Source organism: Polyodon spathula, chromosome 1 (assembly GCF_017654505.1).
Source record: "Polyodon spathula isolate WHYD16114869_AA chromosome 1, ASM1765450v1, whole genome shotgun sequence".
NCBI classification, from domain to species: Eukaryota; Metazoa; Chordata; class Actinopteri; order Acipenseriformes; family Polyodontidae; genus Polyodon; species Polyodon spathula.
The window spans coordinates 67,642,209-67,657,101 of NC_054534.1; the positions used below are offsets into that span (position 1 = coordinate 67,642,209).

The following is a 14,893-nucleotide window of genomic DNA, read 5'->3' on the forward strand; positions in this document are numbered from 1 at the left end:
ATGAAATCAGCATGATGTTATCCTTTTGACAAGATGAACAAGTCACAGGGTACCTGTGTACTTGCCCCATTAATTGAAAAAAATCCACTTACATACAACTGGTCATGAACCTTGTGTGTACGTTTTTTTAAAACTACAGGACATCGTTCTGGCTGTACAGAAAAGACAAAACTACTCTACTCAAATGTGCCTGCATTCCACGCACCGAAGGTTATGTAGTTTGCTCTACATCGTTACAAAGGTGATGAGCTTTTAGCCTCCGATTTCCAATTAGTTTGTTCCGCCAGTGCAGTTTTAGAGCTACCTCCAATCTTCCACCGAAACACACACAGATTTAATAAGCTTCAGTAGAAAGCTTGCGTCACTTTATCAAATGGAATAAAAAGCTGTTTTGTTTCAAAACATATTAAGAAAACATTCAAGATGCATGTAGGAGCCCTAGAAATTAACATTGACCAACAGTAAGTTTTGTACATCTCATTTCACACAAACATCAACAGTTCTAAATGGTGTAAAAAAAGGAAACTCTGTACAGGTAAATCATAAAAGAGAAAAATGTTTTCTCAATACATTTTTTTTTATATTGCATGGAACTGCAGCCCTGAAATCAAAAACTTAAATGCACATTGAAACGAATGCCACCCTTTTATGGAAAACTGGCGATTGGTGTATTTGTGTAGAAAAACTAAAACAATTACATATTCTGTAATACTCAACAGTGCATTGCATCTCGAATCTGTTTAAAAATAAAAGTTCTGAAACAGCTATGGCCAAAGGTTTTGCATTACCTAGAATTTGAAGATTGCAACAGAAAAAAAAATAAAAAATAAAAAATAAATCACACACACATACTATAAAAAGAACACACTTTAGGTCTTATTTAACATCACGTAATAAAAGAAACTACAAAATGATACTGCAAGTGTCTACTGAAAGCCATAACAGTAGTATGGTATTTCATGTTAGGTTTCGAAATGCCAGATCGTTTGTAATTTTTTGTTAAGTATATGGAAAACTATAAAGCGGTATGTAATTCATTATGTTAACGCAACATTATTCAGCAGGTTTCACTTGACTTTATGAAATAAGGGTGATGCAAAACTTCTGGCCATAGCTGTAGCTCCATTTCCACATACCTCAATCTGTGCTAATTTATATTGAATAAATTAATTTGGTTTGTTTAAACCCTAAGGTTTGGGGCATACATGATTACAAGGCATTAAAATACTGCCATTCACTAGACAAATAAAAAAACACGAACTTGGGACCACATAGCAAGGTTGATTGTTATAACACAGTGAGGGTTTCCCCTTCACTCACACCTGCAATACTCATGGTTGTTACCTTTGCTGTTGATCCCCAACCTTTTATAAATCAGTAAAAAAAATATATATATTAAAAAGTTGCAAAAGTTTAAGAGGAGTTCAAGGCAACAGATGTCTTATGGATAAAATGCTGAAGCCTGTGCAGTTTTGGATGATCTATTTCACCGCAAGTTAAAAGGTATATGAAGGGGCAGATTGAGTAAAAGATTTAAGAGGGTATGAAAAAAGTTTCATGCATTTGGTACAGGAAGCAATGCTCATCTGTTAGCCGTAAATAGGCTAGACAATGCAGACAATTTTTCACTGTCAAAACCTTAGCGTTTCAAACTCTGAGTATTGATTTTGAACCTATCGTGGCTGCATGCTCCGTGTCAGAAGGAGGTTAAACTCTGTGCCCTCACTGCTCTCTTTTTTGGCCTGGAGGTCAAGGGGCATGAAAAGCCAAGTACTCTGGGAAGTCAAAAGCCCTCTTCCCCTACAGTAGAAGGTAACCATCTGCTAAACAGGTTAACTGGCTTCAAACACAAAACGTACATTTAGAAAGTTAACAGCTTGTTAAAACGTTAAAACAAATGAGAAATCATGAACCTCTAATGTCTTCTATCTACGCAAAAACTCCAACTGTACACGACTGTTGTTTAAAAGTAAAGAAAAATAAGCTTTTATGTGTATTATGGCAAGGGTTGCCCCGATGAACTTGGACGATCAATAATATACAATTATATAGCTCCAAAAACACAGCATAATCTGGTTACTTAACACTGTATGATTTTTTTTTTTTTTTTTCCTAAAGGGATATACCCAGTACAAATTCCAATTAAATAATCTAGTATAGAGATAGCACAGGTCTGTGTAAATCATTTATTTGTAAAACCTGCAGAGCTTAGCTAATACAACTGACCACAAATACCATCGTCAAACTGAACACAAATACTTCTACCACTGATTAAGAAAGGGTGCTTCTTTAAGATAACATCACTTCAAGTAATCATATGAACTCCTGGCAGGACATCTTGAGGTTAAACCCGTTTATTAAATTTAGTTCTATATGAGATGAAAATGTATTAGCTTAACAAACAGACTTTTTTTTATTTTTTTTACCTTAGTTGGTTTTCTGTAATAAAAAAATTAAGCCATATTTCCTATATAATCAATGTTAAAGCTGGACTGTCTAGCCAAGTTTCAAATACAGTGCTACATAAAATTTACTAGCAAGAGGATATTGTTAATCCATCGACACAGAAATTACATTTTCAAATAAGTTATGGGCTAAAAAGTTCTTATTTTCACTCATCCTCAGACAAAGCTCTTAAAAGCAGAAACTATATATGTACATTTGTAAAGTGTTTTCCAGCAGTAGGTAGTAGCACATACCCGCAGAATGCATAAGTGTAGATCACACAGTAAACTGTAATCTAGAGACAGGACACAAAATCAGATCAGTGAAAGGAGATTTATAACATCATAGCATAATAACGAAATGGGAACGAGAATTTGTAAGTGCATTTACAGTCAAAGGCGTGCAGTATATATTGGTAACAGGACCCTTTGAAAGATTCAAGCGAGCTGCTGCTTTTAATATGTCATTCTCTAATTATGCTGGGGTTTTATGTTGTGACTTTTTCTCAATTGAGACAGGATTAAAAAAATGTGGTCACCAGAGACTACTGTATCATCCAGCTATCCAAATGGCTGGCTATATATATATATATATATATATATATATATATATATATATATATATATATATATATATATATATATATATATATATATATATATATATCAAATTGTGTTATCAAATTCTTCCAGCAATCTAGCTTTTTAAGTGCTGATGTTAAATTAATCTCAGATCTCTTTTTAATTAAGCCAGTCTACAGCTACTACATTCTAGCTATTTTTTTTCTTCTGTGTACTGGATGCATTTCTGATAAATGGGAAAAGAATAGATGACCTGGTAGACAGCTCAGACAATAACATGTGATTTACAGGACACAAATGCAGCTACTATAAGATTGATCAGACAGCTCTTTTAGATAGTGGACTATTGAGTATCCGATTAAATGATTTCTAGTCTGGAAATTCTACTACTGAGTAGCCCTATGCATTATTTATTTATTAGATGTTTTGGGTTTAAACCAATTTTAAAATGATGCACTTCAGAATGCAGAGTTATAAATTCAGCTATAAACCTGGAATTAAGGTGGTGTTATTGGAAAAGATGTCAGACTGAATTAGGACAGGCAAAAATAGAAGCTTTTTAAAGTGGCCTTCAATGTTATGATGAGGCTTTCAAAAATGATATTTATCATGTCTAATAAGGAAGTGCACTTTGAAGACACATTTATTATTACCTGTAAACCCAATGTGTTGTGATATAAGGTTATATATGATACACCAACAGCAACCAAAACAAACAGTACTTTTTTTAAGACAGTATTCTTGTTTTTTTTTTATTATTCTTTTTTTTTTTTTTTTTAAGATATTAAAATATTTTATGTAGAAAGGGCTTAGTCCATTTCGATACTGATGATATAGATTTTCAATAGAAAACTAGTTCAATCAAGAGAGAGAATAAAAGATTGGGTTCAGTGAGTTACAGGAAAATAATTCCATCTAGGGTTTATGCGACGTCATAAACTATGAGACCGTGAGGCCAAGTAGTTTATAAACAAACAGTCACAGAAACTCGAGATTGAATTATTTTCCTTTAACTCACTATAGCCCATCTATTATTTTTTATAATACATGGTTATTATCTATGATAAGAGAGAAAATAAAACAGGTGTTAAGGTTCAAATTGCAAGTGAATTTAATGAATAATAACAACGTACACTAAGTCAATATTAAAGAACCTTAAATATAATTATATTTTTGATAATTCAGAAACGGTGAATTAAACTGGGTAGATAATGAACTGCAAAAACAATAACATTTTTAAGGAAAAGGTCTTCCAATGGGGTATGCTTTTTATTCTTTCAGTCGCTGTCAGAGTCAAAGATTATTTGTCTTGTTTGCTTGGTTGGTCCTAACGTGATGGAGGACGATTGTTAAATGCCTAAAAAACACGAATTGTGGGTGTACTTGACCGATTTCAAATGAGACATTTTTTTTGAAGGTGGTTGGAGTGCACAGTAGTCAAATATCAAGTACAATCTTCTAGATGAATGCCATTTTGACATCAGTACTGCAGTATTATGCGTTTCTTTTTCAAATGGCTCAGGATGTAAATATAGCCTTCATCCACTAATAATAATTATATATAAATATATATAATTAGTGGATGAAGGCTATTTTTAATAGCATTAGTACAGCATTTTACATAGTAAAATACAGTTCCAAAGAACCTTAACCTGTACAGAAATCATTAAGACATTCAATAAAGTCCCTTTCAAAGGTCAAACAAAGTTCAAGTTCAAGAGAAATCAGTAACGGGTATGCCCACCATTGGCAGTGATGACGGCCTGACATAATCTGCTCATGGATCGAATCAGCCTGGATAACATGCAGGGGAATGGCAACCCACTCTTGCTCACGTGCCTGGAAAAGTCCTTGTAACATTTGTGGCTTGGGGTGACTATCTCTCACATCGATCAAGCAAACGTTCAATGGGGTTCAGAACATTGTTCTGAGTGAGGAACGGGCTGTGTGCGGTCGTGCATCGTCATTCTGGAAAATGACATAAGTGGTTCATGAATGGGATCACATGAGGCTGTATGATCTCATGACAATAGCGCTGAGCTGCCAGGTTTCCTTGAACATGAACAAAGTTGGTTCTGCCACTGTCTGAGACTGCCGCCCACACCATGACACCCCCACCACCAAATCTGTCAACCAGTCGCACACTGTCGGCCGCAAAACGTTCACGATGTCAGCTATATACCGGGCTCTTCCATCTGCATGTCGAAGCAGAAATCTGAATTCATCAATGAACACTACGTTTCTCCATCTTTGTATGTGCCATGTGATTATGACACCACTGAAGTTGTAGTCGACGATGTTGCTGCGTAAGAATCACTTCTCTAACTGGCCTTCTTGCTCGGATACCTGCCTCCCGTAGGTGGTTTCTGACAGACAGTCAGGTTGGAAATGCTACAGATTCCTGGTACTGCAGATCTTGTAGAGATCTTGGGCAGTCAAGTGCTGTTCCACGTTGCTGGTATCTGTGCCAAAGTCATCCTACAGTGCTCTGGGAAACACTCAAGACACCGTGCCACAGTGGACTGAGATTTGTCAGCTTCCAAATGTCCAACAGCATTATTCCCTTAAGCCTTGGCAAGTCTAGGCATAACTTCAAATGTGCCTACAGCGAACACCAATAAGACATGCAAGCTGAGAACCCTCCACTTTTACAGCCACATCTCGGCATGCTGCAAGTGCAGTGAATGCACATGAATATTGAAGTCTTAAAGAAATGGTGTTAAATTTTGGGAATATTCACCTCTTTTGTCGTACGTCATGCCAATGTGACACACTCACAGCAAAACGGGTTTAAATAAAATACAATTCTTTTGATCAAGTTTTGTGGCAATTTAAGAGATAGAAGAAAAAAGCAGGGAATGTTCCAACAATCCTTTATCCTTCTGATTCAGGAGTGCAGAGAGAACACCTTGTGATTTTTCTTAATGATCCATACTACTCTTTCCAAGATTCAATTGATTTTATTTATTTTGGTGAACAAAGAATAAAAACATTTTAAAAACATTTCTGATCCACGTCGCATTTTTACTTTTAGTTTTCTATCAGGTGGCCAGGTTCTCTCTGCAGTCCTGAATCAGAAGGATAAAGGTTTGTTGGAACATTCCCAGCTGGTTGGATAAATTGAGAGAGACACAATCGCTTTCTTTATAGACATTACCTTATATTAGTCAGCACATTTGTGAACATTTAAGCATTGCAATGCGCAGAAGGTTTTTTGTTTAGGAGATGATATATATATATATATATATAATCTCACACAGGGAGCTGTTAAATAGATTGTAGTTGCTTTATTAATATCAAGACATTATAAATGAACAATGTCAGGTTCATAAGTGTGTCATGAAAATTATTGCAAAACAGTATTTGGCAACAGCATTCCAAAAACTGCTCAGCCTCCTGTTCATATACATCCAAAACACACTGTCTGTTCTGTTTTTGATTTTGTTTATTTTTTTATTTGCAAATAACTCCATTTTGTCCTACTAAGACCTGAATTTACTGTTTTAGACCAATAATAAAATGTGGATGACCCTACAAGCCACATACCAAAATTTTCATATGGCCGAGAGCCACAAGACACATACTGCAAGAATTTTTTTTGAGCAAGACATTTTAAAAAACTAGCACTGTAACGGAATCTTGCACTTACTCTGTGCAGTAGTTATCTCTTGATGGCAGCAAAATACACAAGAACAGGGATTACAATACCTACTCATGATGTAAGATATGTAAATATAATATTAATGTTAGACCTGTAATATAACATTTAAAACATCCATTCTCTAGTCTAGTGCCAACACTCCAATTGTATAAAAAGATTAATTTCATCTGTGTTCCGTAAGTATACTGTACATCTCATGATCTAATTTGTATGTTCTCTGTTCTATTATTTGATTAGCAGATCCTGTGTTGCTGCATTCTGTCTTGTACACAGTTCATTTGTATATATTGTGTTCTCTCTTATTGTAATTCTCTATCAAAACAACAAAAATTACTGATTCATCTTTTTTTTTTTTTTTATTTATTTCATCTGAATAAGGACGTTTGGCAGGAGCGATATTCCATGCCTTACAAAGCTCGCTTGAGTCATGAAAATGTGTTGCAATTGGTTTATAATGACGCTGAGGCTGCTCGCTTTGTACAGACTACAGTGTGTAAGTGATTTGTTGCAGATGAGACCCAGGTTTACCACTGTTTATTTCAGTAAAAGCAAAGTCTTCCTTCCATTCTGGCTTAAAGCCTCATACTTTCATTTATTACTCGTGGAGGGTTTGCTCAATGCCACTGACTCCATGAAAAGAACAAGCACGGAACGAAAACAATTAAACCGACTTGCAACTGCACATCAGGCTTTCACTCGAGGTGATCGAAATACACATCGCCAGCGAGCGGTGCCCAGTCATCTAGTGACACTCTAAATGACTCAAGCCAGAGGACCACCGATTAATAGAGTGTATCGTATCTTACAGGATTTGGTATGATAGGTTATACCGTATTGGTATATTATACTATCACAACCAGATATTTTTCTACTGAAGAAAACCAACAAATTTGACATCAACTTATGGTAGAATTGACCATCAGTCTTTCATTAACAAGGGAAGTCAACTTTTATGCACAGCCAAAGATGCTGTACAGGCCGATGTGAAATTTCTAACAGTGCATCAAATTGAAACCTGTATGTTTGGGCAGCGATTTTTTGTAGCCTGCCACAAAAATCATGATCATTTTTATTTATTGTTACAGCCTTTAAGCAGTAGGTTGCTTTGTTATTAAATGACATGGTGAATTAAGACAGACTGGGTTAATAATACAGTGTTTAAATACACTGGCCCCTCTTTTACTATTCATCTAGTAGAGCTTGCACTTGACAAAGCAGACTACATTCAGACAGTGGCATTAAGAAAAGATCCTTATTCTAGAGTTTTGAAGTTAGATATAAGAATCAATACAGTGCACAAGAGTGGGCTGAAAAATAACATTTCACCAGTTTATGTTCATAATCAAAATTGATCTTTAATTGCAAAAGGCCACATATCCTTTCAGCTGGCACTATCAAACTACAGTTTAGAATCCAATTCTCAACAAGAGTCTGACGTCGTTGTGCATACATCTCTCAAATTTGCAATGATTAAAAACAAGTTTTTGACCTGATCCCTTGATCTTTGACACTGGACGCACTCCATCTCACGGAGGAAATTAATTACAAATTTAGAGAGATCGTATCACATCCCACCCCATCTTACTTGAAAAAGAAATCAATCAAACTCAGCCTAGTCTCCTCCCCATATCTGCAACATGTCCACTTGATATCTTATTCCATATCTCTTCAGCCTTTTTGCAATGGAAGGAAGTTCACTTTATAGTGATATAAATCACTTCTGCGTCTAATCGGATCCCCTCAAAGAACGCGAAACGCAAATCATAAAATGTAATTATCACAGCACAACAGTCTGTATGTAATTTATCTCTGGATAAATAAGGGCTCATTTAGACGCTATCCATTTTTTATTTGAGGTGGAGCACCCCCCCTGTATAATTACATTTGCATCGGGTGTGAGAGAATGTATTTTCTGTGATTTATTAAAGCAATCATCGCCATATTTTCTGTCCCCCTTTTTAACTGGAACTTCAGCCTCATGTTTTGGAGTACTTTGCAGCTTTGGCTCAAGCAGCGGCCATCGCCAGATTCTCAGTTTGATTAGATTAGCATTAAACAACACCCTGACAGATATGACAAATAGGTGCATTAGACCATGTCATTTATTCTCCCTTCTGGATGCCAAGGTTCAGTTCTTTCCTGTGCTCCAGCTTCCCAAATATATGCAGCAAATAACACAAAAGCTGATGTGTAATCTCTGTAGATTACCGTTGGAGAATAACTACTGTGAAAAATTTGAGATAAAATGGGGGAAAAAAAAGAATGGGAAAGCATGTTTTCATTAAAATAAAACTGACAAAAGCACTTTGCAAAAGTATTTTTTTCACAATTTCGAGCCTTTGTACTTTTATTTTTGTAATGTGTGCATTATTTAAGCACACAGGTTACATTCATACACAACAAAGAAAGCCTTTTTTTGCGTGCATATGGAGTATAGTATTTGCCACCATATAGCTAACGTCTACAACTCCACTGTGATTAGGTGTGATCTCCTGTAGCCATTGTCCTTACTGCATTTTATTGACAACATGTAGTATGGATTTTTTTTCACACCTGCTAAGATTCTTTCATTTGTATTCATGAATTACCCATCAGCATTACCTAAATAAATGTGGAAACACTGACAAACAAAAAAAAGGAATCTATGCAAAGAAACATTCATTTTGCATTATCCTTTGCCAAGCAAGCAAACCACCAGGGCTGCAAATGAAGGTCAAAGGTGTTTAAATGGGTCGAAACCCTTGACCTCTAGACCAATATAGCTCTCATTAAAGATATCTTATTTTACATTATTTTAAAGTAATAAGTGGGGTTTTATTGACAGGCAAAGGCTGGCTTCAAAGTGTCCATGAAAGATAACCAGTGTAATAGTCTCTCTCTCTTTATTTATTGCATATAACTCAAGAGCTGTAATTCAGCTGCTTTACTGCCAGCGTGAAAGAAAAGCTATATTAAAAGCAGTGAACAAAATGAAGAGCTTCTTGTTGTTTTAAAGGTCTGTTTTATGTCATGTACAGCATTGACTTGCCTGAGAACACAGCAGCATCACCAGCTCCACAACCGAGCTGCTGGACTTCATGCAGACCAAACCTGAAACGAGAAGAAAGAAAGAAAGAAAGGAAGGTGACCTAATAACCTCCTATTCTGCACAACCATTCCGCTCCTTACCTTACCACAATGTAATGTAATCAATTACTCTAAAGTCAAGACCACTTGGCTGATATGTTGATCATAAAAGTTTTTTTTTTTTTTTTTTAAACCAGCTTCCACAGTACTCATTTCCTTGAGAAAAGAGCCAATCAAGGTAATAGAATGTTTTGTGCATTATATTGAATGGTTGGCCTATAAATAAATACTTAAGTTAAAATACTGTTCATATTATAAAGAACCACACATTTTTTCACAGAAGAAATATTTTTAAAACTATGTTGGTGTAACATGGCTTTCTGTAAACAATAAAATAGTACAAAACATGCTTGGGGGGATATATACATATATATACATATATATGGTGTGTTTTTTTTTTTTTTTTGGGGGGGGGGGGGGGGGGGGGGGGTGGATATCAATTGCAGAGCTAACACATTTCCATGCGGCTTTCATTAAAAAAATTAACAGTGCAAAAAAACACAGACCAGACTAATCTGCAGCATCTGCAGATCCAGAAATATTGATATTTTAATGAACCAACAAAATGTTACTGTAAACTAATACATGTTTCTGCCTTGTATTACAGCTACAAATGTGCAGCGCATATGTCTTATTGATCCATATCTGCATTTTGTGGTTTTGGACCGAGGGGGTTATTATTTATGCAGAGAGGGGAAATGGCTCCATGACCTTTGCTTTCTCAGTTACTCTCTCCCTTCAGCCCTCCAGCTATCAATCAAGTTTCCATTCTGTATGGTGGCAGCAGACATCCCAAACACTCTTATTAGTACTCTGACCCATGACCCCATTCTCTATAAAACCTTTGCAGAACTGTAATCAGTTAGTTAAAAAGATACTCTAGATGGTTTACGGCTTACATTTGATTACTAAAGGTTCTTCAAAATATTAAGAACCAACACTTGAAAACTGTGCCATTTATTACCAAGTGCCTTCGTGGTGGGATCCCAAAACAGCCCGTTCAGAGGGCTCATTTACAAGAAAGACTACTAGTTTAGATTATACGCTCCGCCAGTGGGGCTGTCAGAATCAAAAGGTCTGCACTTGTTTCAGATCTACATTGTGAGATCAAAGTGGTGAATTGAGGCTATTTTATCCAGTTATTACATTTGATTCACGGTTACATACAGTGCATACATCCATATAGTATTTAATGGAGAATACTGACAAGACTTTGGTAATAATTAAAGTTGTAAACCATGTCTAGCAAGGTCAGGAACAATTTTAGCTATTCATCTTTACATGTATTTTCTCTCCCCTGTTATGACACAGGAAACTGTCTGACAGTGTATAAGGTTATTTAAAGGGTACGCAGGTAGGTTTCTTAGGATTTCTTGAGATTAAAACTAGATTTGCAATTCCCACACCTAAATTTAGACTTTCAGGTTACCATCAATGAATAGGCAAGAAGGCATTTTTATCAGACGTAGAACGTGAAGCATACCGCACATTGTAATTTAAGCATCCATAGGAGGGACGCCTCTGCCTGTCTTGCAACATGTTTTTAATCAGGTTTTAGTTTTTTTTACAGGTAAAAATCTGATGCTTACAACCATTCTGAGAGTTTGAGATTTGTAGCTCCAATATTGTATATTGATCATTTTTCTCTATCATGATCCAGAATCCTAGTTGACGGCTCCTTTTGAGTACTTCTTGATTCCAAAGACATCACATGTGGTGGCCTTTCAGCAATGCTAGTTGAAAGGTCAGCTAACTCAATGTGATTTCTTTGTAATCGGCAAGTTCTCAAATGAACAGCCAATTAAGATTCTACAGGCTCAGATAATGCCAAGACTTTAATACAATTAAAACAATTTCTATTGAAGCAATGGAACTTTACTTTAAATGTCAATAAATTGTAAATGAAAAGTAATAATAATACAGTCAAAGTTACACACCTAGAAGTTGTGAACACATCACAGGAATAGAGTGAGTTTGCAAGGCTAAAGGTGCTTTTACAAAGAGGAGTTATGAAGGTTCAGAACCGTCACTGAAGCAGCTTACAGGTTTGTGTGAATTGCCTATACCGCCATCGTCATATTTTATGCCATCTCTGAGATGGCACTGAACAGTCATAACTGCCTGTGTGAAAGGCTATACCATTACTGCAGCACTATCATGGGTGTGGTTTTAAAGTCAACATGCCACGTCACCATATCATATGTAGGTAAGGGGCGTGCTTGCAGTGCTTAATTTGTGCCAGGGCACAGCCCCAGTCATAGTGCCGATACCTCTAGTTAAAAATTTCTTTTTTTTTTTTTAAATCTCAGAGTTGCATTAAGTCTGGAAGTTCTTGTGTGCGGTAAAGAGAGACAGTCCGCTGCCACGTTTGTAGCTTACTTTAAATAACTTTATGAGTTCAGTTGGAGTGCCTTTAAGTAAGATGACACTAGCTGCAACTCTATTGTCATTGTTTTATACAAAAATATGCTTACTTGATTTGAAAAACGTTATGAATACAAGCAACTTCTTACAATACTGGGTTTGATTAACTGAGTAGTACACAATAAAATATGAAAGCTCAACATTAATTTCAACAAAGAACAACGGCAACTTTCTAATGAAAGAAAAGGGGTGTTTAAGCGACTGGTTGTAACTACTACAAGCAACAATCAAATGTTTTACATTCCTGCCATAGCCACGTCATTGATATGACACTATACTATGACACTAAACTATGACATTTAATCAATAATACCAGAGTAATGCGAGGGTAAGAAACGGAAGACTTACTTGTACCTTCTATGAGCAGCTCCTGCCCATGGCTGCCCAGAAGGGTACGGGAAAGGAAGGGAGCAAAATCCACAAAGATCTCCCTCAGGAGAGGGGCAGCCTTTTCAAGGGTCTGTTCAAGCCTTTCAGAAATGCTGCAAAAATCAAGAGATGAGTCAGAGACGGCCCGGCATCTGAAGAGATTGAGCCTTTTTCACTCTGATGTATAAAACCTGAAGCAGTCCTCTCTTTATACAAATGCCAAAAGCTATCAATAGCAGTGTTCAATTAACAAACAGAACAACATATTTTAAATATTGTTGTTTGGGTTTTAAAATTTGATTTAAAAAAAATAATGAGCTGCCATTTCTAGTAAAAAAAAAAATGTTAAGAGTGCACATTTTCTCTATGATTACTAATACTAAAAATATTAATTATTCTTACTGAAAATATATTATGACATCTTTAGGTTAGGATTAGTGTTAAGAGATGAAAGAAAGCACCAATAACTTGACTTCTTTGGAAATCCTGGAAAACTGTTCTGAATAAAATTATTGACAAAGCGTTAGCCCAAGCTGAATTACCTCATATTTGAAGCAGAATCTTGTGTCATTGGGGACACTGTGGGAACAGATGGTAGATTTGCACTTCCTGTATCAAACACAAAATTATGCTATTACAACATCTCGACGGATCATGGTTTTAAACAATACTACTGCAAAATGAATGTGTGCTATATGTATTTTTTCATTATATACAGCGATTTGTTAGCAGTGAATAGTTCGAATATCTATTTATTTATAACAAGTCTTTGTGCACAGTATTGGCCATCTGTCTATATGACACACAATCATGGAGTTTATAATAGAACTAACAATGGATAATATAGTTAACCCTATATATGAATATGTTCTACAAATATGGATTGTATTGCCCAGAGGCTCAGAGAACCAACCAACAGTGGGTTATAATGCCAGATATCTATGGCTTGGGAAAATAATGGGCAGAGAAGCGAGTTTGTTACTAGAAGCCATAGTTGATTAAATTGCTGATCTGAGGCAATCAAAAATAAAACAAAATCTAATTTAAAAAATATTATAACTCTAAAATCAAAAAATTATATATAAATAAAATTGTGAGCATTCACCTTAACGGACACGTATAAATAATAAATAAAATACAGTAATAAAGACCTCCATAGTGGTTCTCTTACTGGTAGACGTCTAAAGTCAATACAAAGATGAAAGCCTTTTCACGCTTTCTCCTCCAGAACCTCCAATGTTTCACTTTCAGGGTCTAGATAAGTGGGTAGGCAGACACTCCCAAAGATCAGTAATAACGTATGGCGGGTTTCAAAAAAACATCTGCAGTGAAAGTGTTACAAGTGCTAAACACCGCAAGACAAGCGCATGTGTCTGTGGCATTGGAAGGTCTTGTATGTGTAAATGAAGAAGCCACTTCAAACATGAAGGACTAAATTGACTTATCTCTATTAATCTCTTTCCTGATAAACTGGCTCCTTCAGACTGAAGGCTTTACAGACATTTACAAGGACTTGAAAGAAAATGCAAACAGGTTAACTGTCTAGTGTTGCCCCAGTGAGGGCCATTGTTTACATACACTTGGAGTCCAATCCCTGCACAGTTCAGGATAATAAAATGGTCACAACTAATATTTTTTTTAATTTTAGCAATACGTACCATTGTGTCCTGTCCACCTTTGAAATACTGAACATAAATATAACTTCACTATATACAGTTTAATTGCTGTCCATGAATTATGTAATTGCAACATCAGGCTAAAATGGAGTACTTGTAGGTTAGACTGCTATTGTTTTAATATTACCACATATCATTTTACATACAGTAATGTTATTATTTAAATGCATCACCAAAGTTTAACTGTGTTCGATACTTGTGGCATGTTCCAGTTCTTTCACACTTATCAGTATAGATTAGATACAGAACCTTTATTCAAGGTCTAGACGTTTCTGCATCCTTGCATATTCTCTGGTGTAAACGCCATGATGTTTCAGTCTTTCACATTACTAGTTTGTTTGTCAGCATTAAAAAACCACTGCCATCAATTACCCCTTCTCCACTGGCAAATCCGGCCCATGAAGGCTCAGTACGGTACAGATACGGGTGGTTCTCCACTAGCTATTTGTTGAGTCGAGCGAGAACGATTTGAAGCAAACGGACATAAACCGTGGGTATGGTACACTTAACTCGCACACTGAAAAACACAAAATTGTATTAAAGAAATTCTTAAATATTTAGAAAATACAGCGATACAAGATACAGCTGTACCATTGGTCTATTAATTTTTG

General features: G+C 35.9%; 1 protein-coding gene across 4 annotated transcripts in view; it reads right to left on the minus strand.

Annotated features, from left to right (window-relative positions):
- lrba (LPS responsive beige-like anchor protein) overlaps positions 1-14,893 on the minus strand; it is a 283,887-nt gene that overhangs the window by 174,907 nt on the left and 94,087 nt on the right. For 3 of the 4 annotated variants that reach the window (XM_041260260.1, XM_041260269.1, XM_041260252.1), the window contains exons 32-34: positions 13,149-13,215; positions 12,586-12,719; positions 9,716-9,777 (exon numbers count right to left, since the gene is read on the minus strand). In XM_041260260.1, coding sequence (XP_041116194.1) covers positions 9,716-9,777; positions 12,586-12,719; positions 13,149-13,215 — 263 coding nt within the window. Of the gene's footprint in view, positions 1-9,715; positions 9,778-12,585; positions 12,720-13,008; positions 13,081-13,148; positions 13,216-14,893 lie in introns of those variants that run through there. The other variant, XM_041260278.1, reaches the window with a different exon arrangement.